This window comes from Magallana gigas, chromosome 8 (assembly GCF_963853765.1).
Source record: "Magallana gigas chromosome 8, xbMagGiga1.1, whole genome shotgun sequence".
NCBI lineage: Eukaryota > Metazoa > Mollusca > Bivalvia > Ostreida > Ostreidae > Magallana > Magallana gigas.
The window spans coordinates 9,867,701-9,879,849 of NC_088860.1; the positions used below are offsets into that span (position 1 = coordinate 9,867,701).

A 12,149-nucleotide genomic window follows, 5' to 3' on the forward strand; every position below is an offset into this window, starting at 1 on the left:
CCTATTTGAAATTTACTTTGCATTTTTGAGATATTATCGACTCAGTATACGTAAAGATAATATAAAATTAACGGATCTTAGTTTTTTACTCTATCTAAAAATGACGAATTAATTTTATGTACATATTTTTAACATGTTTAGCAGGTGTTGGGTTCATCTAAAACATGACTGGTAATTAACATTTTATAATGATTATAGTCATAATTCATATATCATAGTGGGGATAGCGTACAAATCATGTTTAAAAGAAAAACTAGAATTAAAAATAAAAATTGTATAACTAAACTTTAAGTAGCAATTCATCATGAAACGTAGTCTTAATTTGTTACTTATGTTTAGAATTTTAAATCCTATAAGCCAAGCACTGTAAAGGAAAAAACATTGATTTTCATATGTTATACTGTAGGCTATAGATTATTGGTAGCTAATTTAATATTTTATTTCATTATTATTTTCCGAAAATTAATACAAACATTGAATTATAATTCATATCTTATTAAGTTGGTTCACAAAATTTGGTCCCCGTATATAAACAAAACAAAAATAGACGTATTTGTGACCAATACCGTAAATGATTTATAAATCTTGTTAATGTAATTGCTATAAAATCTGTCAGGAAAAGATTTTTTTGGCACATTGTCTTTTAAGAGCGATAATTATCAAATTTTCAAAACGCCGAGAGAAAATGACATACGGTATTTAGCATGCGTATTTTAAAATGTATTATATTTGATAAAAATCAAGGGATTAGATGCGTAAATCTTTTGAAGAATGATGAATCTATATCTATCAACTATGTGAAATCTAACAAAACCACTGTTACAATATACTTAAAGAAGATCTGGGGTGTAATGCTATTATATTTTGGAAGTAAAATTAAAGTGTAAAACATCTAACATCAACTTTTGACAAATTTAATGTTCAACACATAAATATCACAGAGTTTTACTATAAATACATCTTGGTAAAGGCATATGCATAAAATTATGTAACCCAATAAGTTATCCTGTCCAGGTGTTGCTGGTATATGAAAGAAGATCCATTTCGAAAAAAAATATTCACACAGAAACCGCTGTGAATCGTTGTAGCTTTATGTCATATTGGCACTACTACATGTATGTTGTAACATTCAGTTTTGGTATAATGTTGTTTTATATATGTGATATGTCTAATTTCGAACTTTGGAAGGATTGAGAGATTTTTCAAACTTATTTCTCGAATTCATTGCCTTTAGGTCTCCAAGTCCGGGTATACTTTTTGAGACGTATTTGTTCTGAGATTTGTTTTCAAATCGGATGGGAGCTGTTGTTAGTCCTTCGGGGAAGACGGAATATTTATTTGAGGGCATCCCTAACGGCCTACCAGTGGCGTCACTTGGCTTTCTTCCTGTAGTACTCACCTGGACGGTGTACTGGGGACCTGGGAACACTTGTCTGTGTATCTGTGGAAGAATGGTATGCCTTTTGTTGTCGTCGTCAAAATCTTCAAGACGATCACTTCTATCTGTACTTATGGACGGGGCCCCGTTAAAAGTTTCCACGCTTAATCGCTCTTGAGGGGTTTTTGAGTTTCTCAGTTTCTTCAGTTCTTGTTCCAGTTCTGTTATCCTGGCTCTCGATTTAGAACCATCGCTTTCCAGAAGCTGTATTCGAGTATCCTTCTTGCGGTTTTCCAGCTTAACATCTTGCAGCTGATTTCGCATGACGTTCATTATAGCGGATTGCCAAACAGTAGCTCCCATCTGGAAGGCGTTTTTCTTCTTATCATCCTCCTGTGCTTTTTTCTTGGAGTTTTCCACGATTTCGCCATACTCCTCCAGCTTCGTTTTGAGCTCTGTCATCGTTTCCTCTGATTGAACTGCATACTCTCTGTAAGCGTCTATCAGAGAAGGGGCATCAAGACCAGGTTCATGACCCATGTGTGTTAAGCAGTAGTCTCTTTGTTCGCAGAGGTCGAAATATTTCAACCCAATTGCTTTTAGTTCATCATGTTTTTCTAATAATCTATCCACATCTTCGGAGAGAAATGCAAATTCATTTACGTGAAGTTCCACCTCTTGTTTCTGTGTTAACCGTTTTGGACGACTCTGCAATGCTTCGTTCAATTTTTTCCTTATGTCTCTTAGTGTTGCCTCGGCATTGCTCAGTTTATCCTTAGCTTTTTGTAACTGGTTTTCATTGGCTTGGTTAAAACGAAGCTGCGAGCTTACGTCCCCTTTGTGCTTGGAAGAAACCTCTTTTAAACTATTTTCCAGGCTTTTCACCTGGGCTTGGAGTCCTCTAATTTCTATTTTGTTTTCTTCTAACTCTTCATTTTTCTTCTTTACAACGATTTGCCATTTCGCAGCCTCGTCTCGATGAGAGTCGTTCTGTTCGATCAACTTCCGCCGAGCCTCTACAGCCTTCTCTTTGTCTCTGACGTCGTCTTTCCATACCATTTTCAACGCTTCGCCTCTCAGCTATGGAAGAAAGCAAAATGGCTAGGTATATGTATAACTATACCCGTTAAATTTAATTTTAGGGTTTTGACAGACACATGAAAAGAATCGTTTTAAGATAATATTCAAATATGCAAGAAATGATATTCTACGAATGTTCTGTGAATGAAACTTAAAACAACAATAGTTAAAAATGTTCAGAATAAATAAACGCACAAAACCAATTATTTTATTTTATTTTTTTTAAAACAACAAATTGTAACTTGCATTCTTGTCTAAGGGACGAGCTGTGAGCTCATGAAAGTTTATTTCTTAACGGTTCACAAGGTCCTTTCACGCCACGACAATATTAGTATAGAGAGACCGATTAACCGATATTGATGGTCAAACAAATATGAATGAAGCTGAATATGATCTGATTGAAGAACACTTCTTAACATTCATAACTGTTCTTTGTAAGTACAGAATGGAACAACTGTGTATGCATAAACTGTAAATTACCGATGTCTGCATCGCAGTACAAATTTCACTACTAGTATACAACTCACTGCTACAAGGATTTACTAATTAATTGACAAACAATATAACAAGAACGTTTTAAAGACAAGGTACTCGAAAGACATTCAAAATATATTTAAAAGTAAACTAAAATAACTAAACAAAAAATAATTTGCCGACAGCTTGCAATGCAGCTTAGTGTTTGTTCATGACATCTCCTCGATCTTGGAAGGAATTAAAATCCTATAACTTACTTGATGATTCCATTAAGTTACAATTGCAAAATCGTGCAACTATCAGCCCTGTTTTCGTGTGGTTATCACCTTATACACGGGTGCATCAGTTAGTTTTTAACAGATAAGTAAGGAAGAGAATTTGCTATCGATGTGGGTTTTGAAGATTACATATCTAAAATTAAAGAGAGCCATTCCCAGTGCATTCGAATTGGGAGAGGTCAAAAGTGGCAATGAATACATGCACTGTATAATGTATAATGTCACTCAATGGGTTGTTCGAAAAACGAGATTTTTTTCCCCATAAAACTTCATAGAGACATTTAAACAGTTTAGCTCTTATCAATAAATTTACATGTACAATGCAAAAAAAATAATAATAAATACCTTGTCTACAAAAAATCTTTCAATTCCATCCTTCTCATTATTTCGGAGGCGTTCAAGAAATGGTAGCTTCTTAAACATTTCTCTAGCATCGAATTTTGTAGCCAGCACATCTAAAAGTGAAAGAAAATATTTATTTATAATAATGTTCTCATCGATGATTACTATTAATACCCTATATTAACTAAGCTAAATATTCAAACCAAACACAAAACTCACATTCAACACAAACATGTAGAACAGATTAAATGAAATAGTGATTTTTGTATGCCTGAACTATGACGTCATGATTACATACGAGCAACTCATCATCATCATCATCATCATCACATTATTTTTAATATGACATATGCAAAAAAAAAAAATTTAAAAAACCTCATAAATTAGAAATGAATTGATTTGATGTGATAAAACTAAAACAAATTTTTCAACCATATGACTCGTTGGTGAGAAACGAAAGAAGTGATATCTTTTTTATCAATTATTTTAACCCTACTTATATCTAAAAATCAAAGAACTGAAGTACTGACGGGAGTTGATTTTATGGATTGTTATTTATTTTAAAATCAACGATATGTTATTTTGCATGGCAAGTAAATTCCTATAAATATTTGAATTACGCACATTTTTATAATATGAATCCTTCAGGAATTTCGTGAAAATTCAATATCAATCATGTTGTGTAATATTCAAAGAATTATTCCATCAAACTACGTATTAGTAATCGAAATAGTTATGAGAAATTGTATGGATCCAAGCAAAATTGAACTCCACTCTCGTTGAACCAGACTCTCAGCTGTATCCGTTAATCTCCGACAAGCAAGAGAGACTATACTTGTCCGAGATTTACGGAGACAGCCAAGCGTCTGGTTGAACGAGACTATGTTGAACTCTGGCGTAGGAATACATAAAATGTACGACTTCAAAAATTATCTAAATTGTTCGTACCATTTAAAATCTGACTATTTACAAGGTATCTATAAATGAGTTTCCTTGAAGAACAATGCTTAAGAACTCATTACATCGAATTTATTGATAAGAACTAAATGTTGTCAGTAGTGTTGATTTGTGCTTAGGTCCAAATTCGGTTTGCCTGAGTAACTGCATAGGAGAGTTGATTAAAATCAACTCCCAAAAACTTATTGTTTAGGAAATATCACAACCAAAGAAACTTAAGGCGCAATGGTCTGTTACTTTAGAACGAGTATGGTTAACTGTAAGAACTGTTCAAACAACAATTACTGAGCGCTGTTTATATTCTAAGTTATAATTTATTGTATTACAATTTTTGATTTATGTTATGTTTTTATTTATTAATATGGATAGATTAATCCGTCATTTCAAATTGGGCATTTTTATCATAAAGAGATAAATCGGTCATAGCTTCAAGCGGTTATTAAAGTAAAAACAAGTGTGCCTATATAATATTACATTTTCATTCCTGTACATACATCAACATTTCTGTTCTGTTTTCACTGGTATATATTTTCTGATTGTTAGTATTGTATTATTGTAGACAACAGAGAAATTGTGCATTTTTGTATTCAGTTGCGTTTGTAACAGAAAAGAAGGGGTATCATCAGAGACAGTTAGAGAGCATAGTGGTGGGGGCACGGAGTGGGGGGGGGGCACACCAAATACCTTGGTTTTGTTTGGCCTCGCGCTGTTTTATCATTCTCTCAATTTTTTCGTCTAGAGCTGTTAAAATAAGTTCATTCCTATATATTACGAGTCATCCATCAATCTAACTCTAAATTCCACAATCAAATGCGATTTATCTGTAAATTGCGATTATGCACTGCCGTTTATCCTATATGATATTGCTAGAAGTTTTAATAGTAATTTTATTTTTATTTCATAATTAAGTTTAGCTTTACTACCAAACATCATCTTTTACACACCTGCACACATTTAACACGCAGATTTATCATTTTCAATTTATTTTACGAATTTATATTGAACAAGTTCGTTATCATTAAATAAGACTATAATCATGACTACATGGACATTCCAATAAAAAAAATATGTAAGCGACAATTAAGGATGTTAAAACAACACAAAGGTTCAAACTAAATGATGAATGCAACTTAGTTGATACCAACCTTATCTGAACACGTACTGCATATAAACAAACAACCCATCATCCAACCACACCAACAGATTGACAACCAGGGTACATTACAAAAATAACAGGACTAGTAAAACGTTTGTTAGTTTGTAGTACTCTAAGCTACTGTACTGGTGTACTAAGATGAGTACTAGTATTGTGTTAGTGTCGGTGGTCTCTACTGAGGGTGACAGGGAATGAAGAGCCCATGAACATTGTTATGGTCACTTACTAAGGTCCGCTTCATCGACCCCGTCGTCGTCTAAACCATGCAAGTGAGTTGTAAAATGTATACATACATGCAACATGAATCAAATGAAAAAAAATAAAATATATATATATATCTATGTTTTATTGTAGGATTGAAAATTTCTCATTTTTATTGATAGAAGGATTTAATGGTTGAGTCATTGAAATTGCCCATGAAGATGTTTTACGCATGCGTTTTGAGTTGCGACAAAATTTCCCATTCCAAAATTAGATATAAATTATAGTCAAGAAGTGACGTGAAAACTTACCAAGATCCAATTCTCCTAAAGTGAGTATGCATAAAAAATCATGCTATGAATGATAAATGCATATAACACTATGAGTTATTTTGTGCAAAATGTCTTTCATTATAATGTATTCAATATTCCATGTTTTCCAAACAGATGATAAAGGTTTGTTTGTATATTACTTTATCAATTAAATACCTTCATCCCGGAGAAAATCCGCTAAAAAATCGTGGCCACATTTCTGAAGGACGTCACAGAACTTCCCATAAGAGTCCGAGACACCCCGAATAGGGAGGACATCCAGAACACATCCGACTTTTTCCTCTCGAGTCTTTGCGTCCTAAAATGATATGTTGAGGTGAATTAAGAATTAAAAGTGTGGAAAGTGTGAGTACATAATCATTGTAGTTAAAATTTACTAACATTTACTTGTTTGCTTTGAAATTTTGTGTATACAAGTGCCGTGTAGTTAACTGCATTTATTAGACTAAAAAAATATTTGAAACAAAATATCAGAAATTCTAATTATACATATATATACATATAAAATTGCAGCATGTGCCTCAATTACGGACACGGGGGAGAGGGGGGGGGTCAACAAAGATCGGGGAACGCTCATTACTAGAAACCAGTGGAGTGTTTTTCTGTTCTCACTAAATTGTATAAGTTTGAGAATGTTACCCTGTGGTCACCTATTACAATACAAGATTAAACTTTATAAGCAATTAATAGGTGTAAGCTTTCTGCTCTGCTAAGTTTCTTGAATTCATTTTATTACCATCCAGTTAAATTACGAAAAACATTTACTGCTCGGCGTTAAATCCTACCAGCTAAGTGTTTGATCGCGTCTGGGGCCGATTAGCCACTAAATCGCTCGGTACGCGCACAACCAGGGATTTCTTTCGTTCTTTTTTAAAGATATAGGGAACATTGGCCTGTTAAATGGAAACATACATCAATGAAATGCAATTTAATCGCGATGCGCGTTAAACAATAAACCTGAATAATCCATATTTCTCTATGGAGCGTTTTTATTTGGACTGCCATAGAAATGGTTATAAATCTCGTATTCTTGAATTGCGTCGACATATAGATAAATACTTCTCCCGTGGGGTCACGATGATGTCTCTTGAATATCAAATTTTAGTTATGGAGTGCCATGACAGCTCGACTCAAGTTGTAATTCAAATATAAAACCAAGCGCCGAAAGACCGGAAGCAAAATACAATCACGCTAAGTAGATTCCAATGGTCATTATGATAGTCTATTCATTAGTTAATGACAGTTCATACAAACAGCTAGATTATGTAACGATTATTGGGATTCTTGAAACAAAAGGAGGCAGTTTTTTTTCTTTATCGGAGAACGATTGATATCATTTTTTTTAAAAATATCTTGATGATCAAACATAATAAGATGACAGGAAGGGCATGTAAGTTGTTCGATATATATTCGTTATATAACGGTTTTTAAAATGAACTGTCATACGAGTTTGTTCATAAAAACAACGGGCATATCAAGGACTCCATGCAAACAGTAAACTGAGAGCACTCGTTTGACGTCAGACATCAAAATGTTTTTAACAATTTTAACTTCTCATTCCATAAATACATGCTATTCTTATCGTTCATTTGAAAATCTTTACAATGTTATTTGCCAAGTTTCAAATTGTTTGTCATCGCAGTCCTTCAAAAGAGTTCGTAGGAATTTTAGCGTTTAAGTTGAGGTGTTAAGAGTTAAGTAGTATTTCAAGAGATTTGTTTTTAATTCCGTAATTCAAAATACATTGACATCTCTCACACATTTATTCGATGACTAAGTACATGTATTTGTTGTTGACAGTATATAAGACATATCATCTCACTCCCAAATCGAGATAAGGTGCGTGTTTCTGTTGGTGAACAAAACGTCACTTCCGATGTACTGTTGAAAAGGAAGTACATTCTGAATTGAATAGTATGTGATAGACAAAAAATGTTAGTTCAAAGACAACTGCTTTGAGATAAATCATGTGAAAGTTTAAACGATTATTCATCGGCAGTTTTCTTCTGTGTCTTTTCAACATGATAAAGGCGACTATTTAAATGCAGGGCAATACATTAGATTTTTAAAAATGGAATTCAGACAAATGCTGATATATTTTAAAATGAAACAGCTTCGCACTTTTGGCATCCTATTGGCTGTTTAAAAGCATTTCACATCGATTCAATATTTTCGAATTACAAATACAAAAGGCATTCACAAGTTGAGAAAACGAGAATTTAATCCCTCTGTAAATATTAGCATATACATGTCTAGTGTTTGAACCCGACATAATTAAAATCGGTGTATTCTTTTGTTAAGGGAGGGAATATATACCGGTATCTACACTTTCGCGAGCAGTGACCGTACTGGCCCGAGAAAAAAGAAAATCCGCGGCAAGGTTGTAGCCCCACTGGTTTGAGTTTCACTTTTTGAAATAAATTTGAAGGAAATATTTAATACGCTTATGACAATTGCACGAGTCAAGCTATTAATGTTACTTGTAAGGGTAATCCTACCAAAGACGGCGCTGGTTTTGTGAATTTTAAAGTTTAACATTAATGTTCGTGTAATACCAACAATACACACTTCTCTATGTCCTATATTTGTATATATTCCGAAAAATTACCGCAGTATGATTTTTTTTATTTATCTTGACGACCAAATATTTTAGACAACAGCCTGATTCATTGCGGAATTTAATTGATATGTTTTTTTTTTTATTTTCGATCCATCTTGAAATGTCTGAGCAATATCGGCAGGATTGTCTGAATGCTTCGGTCTCTGTGCTCGAGAGCACTGTTTGCACAGCAGAGATTTGTCCCTATTAAATGTGCACGTCGTTGAAAGAATAGATGCATTGTCTGTGTAAACACGATACTCGACAGATAGAACCAAATAAACTGAAAAACAGGATTATTTCATACAAGATCTCAGTCCTTTTGAAAGAGCAGAATGGCAATTGAATCATAATAATGTTGTACATCAGCTACATATTTGTACAGTTTTTATTCATCTGCAAGTTTTTAATTACTTTTGCAATAATTTACTTTTATGCAATAGATAAATGCATGCACGCATGATAGGGTTTTGCAAAACTGTGCTAATAGGAACTAAAACATGATATTTATTTTATCCTATTTTCACAGATCCTGATTTATTGAATAAAAATGAAGATGGTGTAATTGCTTGTATATTTCTTTCATCTTTTTTACACTATTGAAATGACATTTTTTTTTCCTAACACTCATGATAAGATGTAAATAATTGACTTTGTTCCTACTTGGAAAATTTGATAAACAGGATAAAACCGTCTGATTTATGTTCAGTGTTAATGGTATACACTGTCACAAGATAAGAAGTCATCGATATTAGATGTATTTTAAACAACGTCAGTCTATCTGGGGGTGCGGGAAGCGGGTAGAAACCTTAATATTGATTTCCATAAATCTCTACAGATTTTGATAAATATTAACAAACTGACAGATTCTTTACACTCTTTTCCGCGTTTTTTTTTTATTTTGGTCTGCATAAGGAACACTAGGTAAGGGATTGAAACACCGGATCTTTCGGTGTCCAATTAAATTCAAAAGCGTTTTTGTGTTACCAAGATGTCTGGTGCAGTTATCATTTGTCGAATTTGATAAATGATTATAAAGATATTTTTGCTTAAACTGTTCAAAAAGTTGGCTTCAAAATTTATTACTTGTGTTGCTTTGATTTATAAAAAAAGAGATGTTTTGCTTTAATTTTACCAAAAAAAAAAAGATTGGCTAAATTCCTACATATATGTACCTCTACATTGTTTATTCAATTACCCCCCCCCCCCCCCCCGACCTTAACATAAACCGATGAATTTTACCTGTGTAGCTCTGAATACAGAATCCGGCAGCAATCCATCGTCTTTCAAGGCCTTCACCAGGTTCTCAGTCCAGACGATGTTTTTGGTCAGGAATGGCCGGTGAAGCTTCATTATGTGTCGGTAACGTTCATCCATTTTGTAATGTAAGTCGTCACAGAACAACGGTTTCAGCAGTGACAACGGAGTAGAAAAGTTATATCCATGTGAATCTTAACTATTTCAGAATATGTCAGACCCTGTTAACCTATTCCCGTTTACAAACGTCGTCGATATGAATAAAGAGACTTGATTTTTTTAACTTAATCTCCAATACACAGATCGCGATATTAATCCGGTATGAATTCCGTTATTGTTAGTCCCAAAAAGAACGATCAACAGCTTTTCTGATACACTTTGTGGGCATGGGTTTTATTGCACTTCATAAGACTTCTTAACACATACGAAGTCTTTTAATCCATACTTTTAAATTTCGGCCCAAAATATATATTCGTCTGTAGCGTCCGTTTGACACTTACAACTTCGCACAATGGTTCGATCTCGATATCGCTTCCACACCTTTGTATATCAGTGCAGAGGAAAAATCAACACCTGAGTATTTTTATGATTAACTGATGTTTTGGTTTTTAAAAGTAGAACTCGTCAGAGATACACTATTAAAAACCATTGATTCTTAAAGACAACAATAGGAAATTCCGGATAAACTGATGCGTGGAATCGGGCACTAGCGTGTACCGTGTGACGATTCCATAGAACGATAATAAAGGCATTGATTTTATTAGGTCTGAATTACTATACTGCTAAGATATTGCGGTCGTATTTCCCGATTTAAAAGTCTTTTTAAATGGAAAAAATACGTCAAATGGAATTTTAAATTTGAAGGTATGGCTTAAGTCTGATTTACATCCTATTTACGTTTTGTCATCGTCTTATCATGAATGGACTTGACCTTTTCCTCAATTACTTCTACGGATATATTGGGCTTATTTTACTATCATTAGAGGGAAATTATTGGAATTTCAACGAGTCTCTACAGTGCGTCACATTTGTAGAATAATAAAGCAAACTTATACCGGTGTTATATAGTGCCTTTTCCCCCTAGACCCCCCCCCCCCGGAAAAATGGCTATATAGCAGTTCTTCCCCCCGGAAAAATGGCTATATAGCAGTTTTTCCCCCAGGGAAAGCTGACTATATAGTGGGCTTTCCCCCTTTTTATAGCCAGATCACCCCCACGGAAAACCTACTTTATAGTGGATTTTCCCCCATTTTTACTTTCCGGCCATGTATATGGTGGACCATTCGTGGCAATAATTTGCAATAACTGATATGATATTAATTTCTCATAAAAAAGGATAATTATTGCATTTATTAATACACAGAATAAAATACATGGTTTTTCAACCCCCATAACATTCATGTGTCATCATCGTTTATTTCACCTGTTCTCACACCTTTTTGGAACACCTTTTACACGGATTTCGGAATACCTCGAATCTTTTTCATCTAATCGATGCTTACAGTTTTGACCTCGACGTTATGAACACGTGAGAACACATTTGAGTGAAAATACGCCGGTTTGGAACTTTAATTTTCCAATGTATTACCATCAATGTATAAGCTTCTCCCAGGGAACTAACTGACCAATCTTGACTTAATTTTGTAGAGGAAGGGAATAAAAAGTGGAAATGTATTACTCCCTTCGTCCGAAAGGCTATCAATTTTGAATTAATACCGTTAGAATTGACGATCTAAAAAATATAATATATATCTTCTTCTAATTATCATATGGGAGACGGGGTGCAATGATATGATGAGAAACTGAAATGTTTCAGTTTTACTTTGATTGATGGGGTTCTAAATCATGGGTAAGGGGTATTTTAATTATGTAGTTAAAAGCATGTGTAAAGTTAGTGTTTACCATTTCGTTTTAAAGTTACGCATATTCATATTTTTAAGCACATTTTTACGAAACGCAAGATTTTATGGTGTAAACATTAAAAAAACAATGAAATGTCTTCACAACCAAAACAATGTCGGTATCTTTGCTGGTTACTTTTGAAAATGTGAAATGGAGCCTGAACTAACCTTATGTATATATTGTCACTCACTAT

At 33.7% G+C, this 12,149-nt stretch overlaps 1 protein-coding gene across 4 annotated transcripts; it reads right to left on the reverse strand.

The window, feature by feature from the left end:
* Positions 1 to 898: 898 nt before the first annotated feature.
* Positions 899 to 10,835, reverse strand: LOC105322500 (myosin heavy chain, clone 203). Of its 4 annotated transcripts, XM_011421243.4 has the most exons (7): positions 10,040 to 10,835; positions 6,355 to 6,496; positions 6,178 to 6,192; positions 5,892 to 5,921; positions 5,194 to 5,250; positions 3,556 to 3,665; positions 899 to 2,458 (listed from the first exon to the last, which is right to left on the reverse strand). In XM_011421243.4, exons 1-7 carry the CDS (start codon positions 10,172 to 10,174, stop codon positions 1,169 to 1,171), a joined length of 1,779 nt encoding a protein of 592 aa, XP_011419545.3. In that variant the 5' UTR covers positions 10,175 to 10,835; the 3' UTR covers positions 899 to 1,168. The 4 variants fall into 4 exon arrangements, with proteins under 4 accessions (XP_011419545.3, XP_011419546.3, XP_011419547.3 ...); XM_011421244.4 differs by lacking the exon at positions 5,194 to 5,250; XM_011421245.4 differs by lacking the exons at positions 5,194 to 5,250; positions 5,892 to 5,921 and having other exon boundaries at positions 10,040 to 10,833.
* Between the last annotated feature and the right edge of the window lie 1,314 nt (positions 10,836 to 12,149).